This window comes from Poecilia latipinna, unplaced genomic scaffold (assembly GCF_001443285.1).
Source record: "Poecilia latipinna isolate Pla-1442-1.1 unplaced genomic scaffold, P_latipinna-1.0 Scaffold1100, whole genome shotgun sequence".
In the NCBI taxonomy this organism is placed as follows: Eukaryota; Metazoa; Chordata; class Actinopteri; order Cyprinodontiformes; family Poeciliidae; genus Poecilia; species Poecilia latipinna.
The window spans coordinates 146,243-156,623 of record NW_015113716.1 but is presented as its reverse complement, the minus strand read 5'-3'; the positions used below and the strand labels follow the sequence as shown (position 1 = coordinate 156,623).

General features: G+C 37.3%; 1 protein-coding gene across 1 annotated transcript in view; it reads left to right on the top strand.

Annotated features, from left to right (window-relative positions):
• The first annotated feature begins 488 nt into the window (after positions 1–488).
• The window catches only part of grb2b (growth factor receptor-bound protein 2b), a 35,504-nt gene continuing 25,611 nt past the window's right edge, over positions 489–10,381 (top strand). The window contains exons 1-2 of the mRNA XM_015052298.1: positions 489–682; positions 3,633–3,878. Of these exons, the coding sequence (XP_014907784.1) occupies positions 3,801–3,878 (78 nt within the window). The 5' untranslated portion in view covers positions 489–682; positions 3,633–3,800. The remainder of the gene's footprint in view (positions 683–3,632; positions 3,879–10,381) is intronic.

Sequence of the window (10,381 nt, the reverse complement as noted above, 5' to 3'; positions counted from 1 at the left end):
TATATATATATATATATATAGGTACGATTCATCTTTTTTCATTCGCTGTGCATATATTTCTACATGAACAAAGTAAGTGGGCGGGGCTAATACTTCTTCAGTCACGGTAATTGGTCAACAGTTTAGTTGCTGTCCAGGTGAGCCAATCAGATGAAACATAATGACAGTTGTTTCATCAGTGACAGTATTACAGGAAATATTAAGCAGCTAAGAATTGGAATGACGATATAATTACATAGAAAGCTTACAATTTAAAGATTTGACTAATGGTTTCAAAAAATAATTAGGTATTTTAGGAATGTTTGACACACAAATTTTAATTATACTCGTTTATTATTTATTCAATGCAGATATCGCATAAAAACACATTTAAAAATGTCTTTGCTATTTAACTTATTTATTATTATTATTAAATTGTGACACTTTTATCCAACGACCCAATCATACAGATTGACAGGGAGGAGCTGAAAAGCAGTTAACTGCTCGACGGAAGGAAGCGGAAATAAACGTCGAAAACCTTCTGCTACCAGCTAGCTTCGGGCTCACAGGACAGGGCTGTAAGCGACGTTGTACATACTGTGGGGGTATCTCTTAAGAGGAAGCTGGGAGAGCGTCAGACACAGCAAAGGTTTTTTTTTTTTGCTTTTTACTTGGGCAGCTTCGAAACGGAATACTACAAGTGGTAAGACACTCTTCTGTTTCTCCTGTTTACACAGACAAAACGTGTAGTCCGGTAATTTCTCGACGCTTAGTCAAGTTCGGCAATGTTCTGAGCTAGCTGCGCCTCTACGCTAGCAACAACAGCTTGCGCTATGAAAAAAAGGTGTTTTCTTCCCTTTTCACGTTTGCCAGAATTTCCCCGGTAGGGGCCTAAGTTTGTTAATGTTTCGTTTTCTCGTCGTTTTCCCTTTCACCACATCTTCCATAAAAACGTCGTCGTCAGTTTGCCGCCGGTTGAATTAGATGGGAGTAAGTTTGAGAATCACATCGCAGTTATTGTTGCCCGACCGTTAGCCGGCATGCTAACTCTAACGTTCTAGAACAGTGGGCGCAGTCTATTCCCTGGAACGGAATCGATCTTTTCTTCTTCTTTTTTTTCTCATTTAGAGCCCCAAAAAGTCAAGAGGAAACGGTTCGTACGTGCCCTGTTGTCTAAAACGGGACAGACACTATCCTGCCCGAATTTATCCTCATGGCCTGGGAATCGAATGCTGATGGCGTTTGAAATTTTTGAGGGTATTTTAATGATCCGTTTCTCTGTCGAACCTCGGCTGCCAAACGTTTGTAACGGCACAACTAATTTTGCTGTGTTTGCTCCTTCCTGCTAAAATAGTTTTGCATACCGTTCTCACATCACGACATGGGTTGTTTTTATTTATTCCACGTTAAGAGTTATGGTTTGAACTCTGTTGCTTTTAACTGCTCGGTGACAGTTTGTCTGATATCTGCGTCCACTTTAATGGACTTATTTGCACCAGAGCAGTATTAGTGGAAGCTCATCAAAACGCTACCCGAGGCGCCCCGGGAAGACAACATAATAGGATAACGCACCTTTTATCCCCTAACTCGGGACAACTTTTAGGTTTAGTCACCGTATCGTTCTCGGCTCTGTTTCACAATCAGTTGACTTTTTTTTTTTTTTTTGGTTGTTTGGTGGGTTCTGCTCAGGAAATGGTGTTGGAATTATCTCTGATTGTAGTAAAAATGTCGTACTTTTTTCTTTTTTGACTGTTGACAACGGAAGTGGATGTCTAAAGCAAATCGTAATTAGATGCAGCGATTGGAGGGACTTGTGGAAGAGTTCCCAATCACAAACAAGCTCTGACCTGCTGATTCTGTTTACAGGAGATTCCAATTTTGTCTTCCAAAGCTCACAAATCTCAACATTCTTCTTTTTGGTCGAGCCAGATCTTTTCCTAACTTGGTTGTGCATTAATTTGCCACAAAATATACATTTTACTGTAATTAATATTACATATCATTGCATATCTACACAGAACATGTGTGTTCTCTGCTTTGTGTCTGTAATCAAATATCATACATTAAACCTTGTTTCTGCAACAGATGTCAGTATTTAAATCACATTTTACAGAAAATTAGTGCAGTATTAATCAGATTTATCCTCATTTTTACTTCCTTGCAAGCTGATTTAGTCAACGTTTTTCTTGTTTTCCACACGTGAAAATGCAATATGAGTCAGATCACACGACTGTCTGCAACCGAAACTGTCTGACTTGATGTTTACTAGAAAAAAGAAGCGGTTTTTTTTTTATTATTATTATTTTTGCTGTCGGTTGGATTAACCATTCCTTCATTTCCTGCAATCACGTAGGAATTTAAAGTGGCCTTTATGTCGAGCTTGATTATTAATAATTGATGTCTGGACTACAGCCAGCGTCACCCAGTGTGACAGAGAGAGAGAGAGATCTGAATCTGTTACGTTGCTGCTTTTTCAGAGTTGGCATGATTTGCAAGATTAGACTTTTAGTTTCTGATTTAAAAATACCACTGTTCAAAAGCGAAATTATCCGGTTCTGTTTATCGTCAGATTTCTTCTTTATCTGAGTATTTTTTGCAGTTTTACTTAGAAATGTCTTGTCGATTACGTTTTCGAGGACTGTCGGATATTAGTGACGAAAACGACACTTAAAAACTCAAAAAGCGACGATGTGGGCATGAGGTCCTAATGGAACAACAGTCTTCATTCAAAACATGCAGCATCAATTATTGATAATGTTATCCTTTCAGTTATAACAGCGATTATGGATACAAAGTGTCTTAGAATTTTTGGACACAGACCGAAGCAAAAAATCTGCTAAACTAACTAAATTTACTAATCACTTTCAAGTAAATGTGTCTTTATCTCTGAAAAATTCTCTATAGATTCATTTGTTGTCTCTCTTTCGAGTAAAACTGGGTGTGTAGCAAGCTAATATTAGCCAGTTAAGCTATCAGCCTGTGGTAGTTGCTTAACAGAGATGCTGCTCAGTTTGCTAACTGTAGTCTTTTTAAAACTGCGTAATTTTAAAAGCTGTTATGTTTGCTCCTTTAGTTTCTTTGAGTTTTTTTTTCCTCTTCTTCAGCCAGCTGGCTGACGGTGTGCAGCAACGTGTGGGATGCTTCACACTTCAGTAGGAAACTCTTAACTCCCACCATTTCCGCTGGCATCTCATTTAAAGGAACAGTACATAATATAACGGACACATTCCCACAAAATATCGCTGAACCCGTTTTAATCTGGAGCTTCATTTCCTGGAGTGAAATTTAAATGTAAAATTTTTAACTAATAAGTTACGTCTAGTGAAAGCTTGGGAGATGCGTCTCTTAGCAACCGTAACCACATGTGCACGCACATGGCTGTAGCAAATATGACAAGATGTCACTGTGAAGGATAACAAAGGAGATGACTAACTGAAAATGTTTGATAACCAGCTGCTCTGAAATGTTCAGCCCAATCATAAAGGTCCACTTTTAATTTAATAGTTTCTCAAATTTTGACACTCCTGCCCCCACCCCCTCAGATTTGGCTCCCATTTTTTCACCTCTGATGTTTCCTTATAACCACAGGCCCTCGTGCAGTCACTCCGTAAAACAGAAATCTGAGCTGTAACTGCGCTGTCCTGTGTTTGCAGGTGCTGTCCTGTGACCTTTATGTAAGGTCAAAGCCCTACAGGAACGGGTCATCGACGGGAGGAGAGACTCGGAGAAAAGCTGACGACCACGGAGGCCAGGACAGCGCGTCGGTTGCCAAACAGAAGAGTAACCACAGCCGAGTTGTTTTGCTGCGAGTCACCAAGACCATGGAGGCCATCGCCAAATACGATTTTAAAGCTACTGCCGACGACGAGCTTAGTTTCAAACGCGGAGAGGTCCTCAAGGTAAGCGTCGGCTCGTTAGTTGGCTGATGAACAGACTTATGTATGTTGGGAGAACATAAAATGTTGGAGATGATTCACCTGGTTTTGTTTTGGATTTAAATGGAGGCTTGACAGCAGCGGTATTCTGAGAAAAGCTGCACTGAAAAGAGAGAACATTCTCCCTTGTGCTGCTAATTCTAGCAACTTTCATGCAGGATAAGTTTTTAAAAAATGGCTGGGTTTTCTATTAGATGAAAACGATCATTAAAATAGAAGGTAATTATTGTACAAAGGAAGCCAAATTGAAGTTTAGAGACTAATAACAATTTAAGGAGTTTTTCTGGATCTACTTAACAATTTATGCTTTCTGATGTATTTGTTCACAAAATAAGGTTTAAGATTTCACTTGAATTCAGTTCTGAATCTCCTTTGCCATCTTTAAGGATCCTATTTTCTGTTCTTGGCTGTAAGTTTGATCAATTTTTCTCTCTGGAGAATCAACTGTTATCTGTAGTAAGGACAGAAATAAAAGGACTTCTGTTAAGCTTCCAATTGATTAAATTGGGTTAGCTTAAGAAGAACACATGTGAAAAGCCACTCAGCTCTGTGGGCTTTTAATGGAATCTGTCTGAACAACAAAATGCTTCTACAGGCAGCACTGGATTTACATTGATGCAGGAGGAGTTTGCTCATTGGTTTGGCTTTTACAGAAAATTATACACTTCAAACAATGTTAGATTTAAAATATTTTTTATGTAACACTGGGCGTCGAGGATTACTTTACTGTTCTTACAGGGGGATCAGTGCTGTTTCAGCAGAGAGTATTGGAAAGACTTCTTATCTCAGCAGGAGGCCTAAAAGCACAGAGAAAGTCAGCTTAGGAAACGCTGAGCCAAACAGGACTTCTACCATATTTGCCTAAGTGAAGAGAAAGCATTCTACTCCTCTTAAGTTTAACAGCTTATGTAAAACTGCTTTTTCTTTTGTTTAAATTTTTTTTCTAACTGTCCAAAAAGTTGACAGGGAATATCACCTTTTTTCTTTTTTTCTTTTTTCTTTTTTTGTTGTTGTTTCAGAATTGGACATTATGTATTAATTGGTTTCTGTGGAAATGTGATCAGTGATTACCAAGACTGTTTGGTCTTTTATGTCTTGTTGGAAAATAAATTGAAGTAAAAAAAAAAAATACAGTAAAAGGATATTTAAAGGGTGCACTGATAAATTGGCCTCAATTTTCTTAATTTTGTGTAATCTGATACCGGCTGTTGCTTACACAGGGTGTCTGCGCATCCTTAAAAATCTTGAATTTATCTATCTAAAATTAAGGCCTTAAAATGTCTTAAATGTATTGAGAGAAAAAAGTTGGCCTTAAATATGTTAATCAGAAGTCTTAAAATTTGTTGTCAGAATTATGTAATGTAATTTTATGTAGGTTCCTCTATTTTTGCAGGACTGCTGCGCAAAACAGTCAGACATCTTCACTAGGCGGTTGAGAATACTGCTTAGTAGCTGCTAATTTATTATGCGAGGTTAAAGCTAGCTAGCTTACTTCCATCCATCATATGTAAAGGCAAATTTATCACCAGTTGGTGGACAATGACGTCTTAGCCATTGGACAACTCCTTATGCTAACCCATATAATTGATTTATTTGCAGTTTTGTGCATTCCAGTCTCACATTTTCTTCAGAAAGGTCTTAAATATGAGATGGTGAAATCTGCAGAAACACTGTACAGGAGAAACCTGCCTCATCCTTCAGACTTCATATTGCAAGTGTGCAGTTAACACATCCCAACTTGGCAACCCTATTGCTGTATTTTTTTATTTTTTGTTTTTTTGTAATACAAAAAATCGGTATTGGTCAAAATTGGAACTGGCAGGTCAGGTTTTTGAAAAATCAGTGGTTGGCCAGAAAACTGCAGTCGGTGCACCCCTAGATATATATGTTGACAAAATGTGACAAAAGATGAAAACAATTTGGTTATTTTTGCTTTTTTCTTACTAGTTTGGAAACGCAAGTTTCCAAACACTTATAAAAAATACTTAGACTTTTTTGTTTTTACTTTTTATCTGTAGAAGTCAGCCAGATATTTGCAGAAAAATCCCTAACACTGACACACACTTTTAAAAAACCCATCACATTCAGAGCCATGGAGTTGCAGTATGTAGAGATTTTTTTCTTTCTATTTTTTTGAGCCTTTTTAGTGGGATGAGTGAGGATGTTTTAGAACTCCTTACTGTAGTTTCTATTCAGAAGAAACTTTTTTTTTTTTTTTTTTGAAGGTTGTCTCAGCTCATCTCTTCTGCCTTCAGTTTGGTCACGACTTGAGCTCACATAAAACATAGTCGGCATTAAAAGGGATGCTTGGTTTTTTTTTGTTTTTGTTTTTCTCCTCAAGTTTTTCTGGCTTCCAGTTTAGTAGCTTGATAATATGATAATCATATTAATAAAACGTATAACCATTTCCAACTTTGACTACTCCAAATAAAACTGTAATTTTGATTTGGACAAATCAAATTCCTCATGGAGAACTGACCACAGATGGGAACAGCTCCAAGAAGCTGAGGTTCAGCCTTACACAGCCTTATGGCGTGTAAGGCCGTTTTTTCCTCCGAGACCGTCCACCCTGCGTCCTGTGGGTCCATCACCAGCGCTATCTGCTGATGCTAATACTAAACAGCTCCGCTCCCAATACAAAGAGTGCCTCTCATAAGAGGACGACCCCATGTTAAGGCTTTGCATGTATACAGCATCCCTTAATCTCACTCTATTTTCAGTATCACTCAGAGATAGTGGCTACGTTACTAACATGGGCTCTTATCTTGATGGTGCATAAATCAACCTTTTTCCACCCACGACGTAGAGGCTTGGCAGATATTCACTTTTACCAAAGGCGTGGTGTCATTTGATCTTTACGTAGTTGCTTTTTTTTTTCTCTCTCTCTCTTTGCATTAGATGATCTTATGTAATTTTTGGTTTTTAAAGATTTAATTTATAGAAAATTGTGTTTCCATAGTTCAGAGTGATGTCAGCGAGCCCAGGGCTGCCATCTCTTGTTTTATTGATTTTATTTATTTATGGGTTTTGAATTCAGGTTAACACAATGATGAAATGTAAGTGTCAGGCAATTATTTATTTATTTTTTAATTACCAAAATAGTCATAATGTTACAAAAATAGAGTTGAAATGATACAAGAATAAAATCATAATATTAGCAGGATGAAGTAATTTTTTTGAAAACTCCATCACGAAAAATAAATTAATCATACAGGCTTTTCTCACCAAAACGACTTTTCTTGTAATTTTAAGACGTTCTGTTAAAATTTTGTCTTCATTCTGTTGACACCATAGCTACATTTTTGTAATTAAACAAAAACCCTCATAGTCTAAACAACACCTTCAAGTCTGTCGATTCTGTTTGTATTTGTGTACTGCATGTACTTTTTTTTTATTTTATTTTTTTTAAAGCACTGTTGCCTCACAGCAAGAAAACCTCCAGCTCAGCTCCCTTCAGAGCGCCCAGGTTCTTCCATCCATGCATACATTGTTTGTTTTCCGCATCTCTGCAACCAACCTAAAAGCTGGCTGTTCCTTTTAAAGCGAAAGAAGACACTATTTTCAAGCAGGAAATTAAAAATTGACATGAATTTTATTTTAATCTGTCTGATCTGATACTTTTCTCATCGTCAGTTTTGTCAAACGTTTAGCGTCATTCAGAGATTTATAGGTATTGGTAACGCTACCAGCTACATGTGTTAAAAGTTTATATTCACATCTGTGTTAAGGAAGTCCAGCTTAACCACTTAACAGCAATCGTATTGCATTTCTTTCCCGTTTTACAATCATGACGTGTTGTTGGTGCGTATGCATACTGTATACAAAGCACATTTCCATCGTTATCTGTACACGACAGGCAGATCTGTTGAAAAACCCTTCCTGTTTTTTATTTTATTTTATTTTTATCTCTTCAATCAGTTTTAGTCGATAGGTTGTTAAAACCAGCAGGTTTTCAATCTTGTTTCATTACGACGTTGTGCTAAACAACCTTGAAGACTTGCGTTAAATATTCTTATAGTGCAAAATGTAAAAGTTTAAGGAGTTCTGCCGTTAGTTGAAGCAGAGTAGCTTGGTTTCACAAAATGACATCTCATCATGCGTGGACAAAAAGGGGAAGTTTCTTGCCTTTTGAGATCCTTTTTTTTTTTTTTTGGTCTTTCTGTGTAAGTGTCTGGTCTCGCTTGCAGATGTCTCCACAACTCATTTGCATGTTTGTGTATTTAACCATTTTCTACCTTTCTCTGGGTTTAGGCCAAGTGGTTCAAGTTGCCCGCGTGTACACATTCAGTTGTAAATTACATAATATACCAACCTGCCATTATGAACATCTGAGGTCGACTTGAGCCAGATGTCTTTCCACATTACTGTCAATTTCATCCAAGGAGAACAAACTTAATCAATTTAGCTTTCTTTTTTCTTTTTGTTCATTTGCTGTGTGAGCAAATGGTTTTGGAGTCGCACAGAACAAGCAAAGTGTAGGCCACAGTGACGTCTTGTCGTTGCCTTGAGCGTTGGACACTTGTTCTCATTTCCTCTTTAAATAAATAAAGATTAACAGCCTTTATAGCTGACCGAATTTGCTCCTATTAGCAGATCGCTGAACCATGCCCTGGCAGCATGTCTTACAATCCCTCTTTATCTGTACGGAACCTACTATTAGTTCATATTGTTATATAGGATCTGATGATGAAATGGGACATTAGTTTTTTTTTTTTTCTCATGAAGCAGGGCTGAGGTGCGACTTGCCCGTGGACTGAAGGGTTTGTTCCTTCACTTCCTGTTTGTTCTATTTGGCACTATATCTGAACATAACACTTTTAATTGTGTGTTCATTCAAAAAAAAAAAAAAAAAACAAGGAACAACCCCCCACCCACCAGTGACCTTTTTAGTTTTTTAACCTCCTACCTCCCAAACACACAAATGACCTTGGACTTAACGGTACAGGGATTGCCTGAGGAAGAGACAAAACATTTCGAAACACACTTTGAAAATATCCATGTAGGCATCGATCTAATCCTTAAACTTTAGAAACTGAACAAAATATGACTAGATTAGTGATTTTTCAGCTCTTATGCAGCAGAAATGGCAGTAGATTTATTTATTTATGTTTTTTGTACAGCTTTTAGGTCAGTGACCTGATCAGTACTTTAGATGTTTAAAAAAATCCTATGTTGTTAACAGCTTTCCAGTTCCCAAGAATCATCAGGGTCTTCCAGAAGTGCTTAGACTAAAAATAAAAAAAAAAACCTTTAAACTTAATTAGCAATGGAGCTAGAGATTCTGAAACCAGGCTAATACAGGCATGCTAGAATAACTTAAATGACTGTAATCATTACTGAAACCTAAAGTGCATCGAAGGGTTGTTGGAATATATATATATATTATGTCCCATTGAAACCTTCATGAAGGACATTGACCTGTTTGAGAAACCTGAGCCAGAGTCGGGGAAAATCTGAATTGCGTATTCGGTGTACCACGGCAACCCGTCGTCTGGTCTGTGTAAGCTCTTTGGCTTTGCTCCATTTTCAAGTATTACTGCTAAACCGTCGTCGATTTCTCCCATCTTTGTCTCGTTGCAGCTCAACAAGCTCTGGTTAATGCTACAGTTTCGCTGCTTTCACATCCTCCTCGATCTCTTTTTCTCTCTGTCTTCCAACCCCCAGCAGCTTCCTGTATCTAAAAGAAAACTCCCACCAACTTTACATGCACACTGTAGAAGTTGGTGGAGTTTCACATTGCAACGTTGTGTCTCTTGAAGCTCTTTCATAATCACTTCTTGGAGCCACAATTTACAAATCGGCGGTTATAGAATTACATTATTGATAATGATGGCGCTTAAGTCCATTGCGCTCCTAAGATCCCTGTTTTTTTTTTGTTGTTTTTTTTTTTAATGATTCATCTTTGCATGTTAATGCTTTGCATATTGATTTGACCTCTATTGTACTTGATGAGGAGTAACAGATCAGCGCTGCCTTGTATGTTTGGAATTTCTTTCGAAATCTTAGTCTAATTTAAGAGGTTTTTCCTTTTTTTTTTTTTTTTTTTTTAAAATCTACAATTTCCCACTCTTTTGCTGAATACTCTTTTTAAATAAGTCTCATATTATGCTGTTTAAAATGGATCCTCAGATTCTGCAATTTCCATCTGTTTCAACACGCGAAGCAACAGCTGTAACGTTTTCCCTTTGCACTTTTGCACTAGAACGTTGCTTACTACTCTCCCAACCAATCAACTTTCACGTTGCTGCACATTTTTATCAGCAAAGAGACGGTTTGACGTATCAGCTGAGTTTCCTAGGGCTTGCCTTCTCTCCCACTGTAAATCTCTTCTCCAGAAATCCTGTTATCTTGCATAAAATAAAATTGCATCTTTTTTTGATAATTTCTTTTTTTTTTTTTTTTTTTTTTTTTTTTTTTTTTTTTTATTTTTCCTATTTTCATTGACTGAATTTCCTCCACGATCTTAT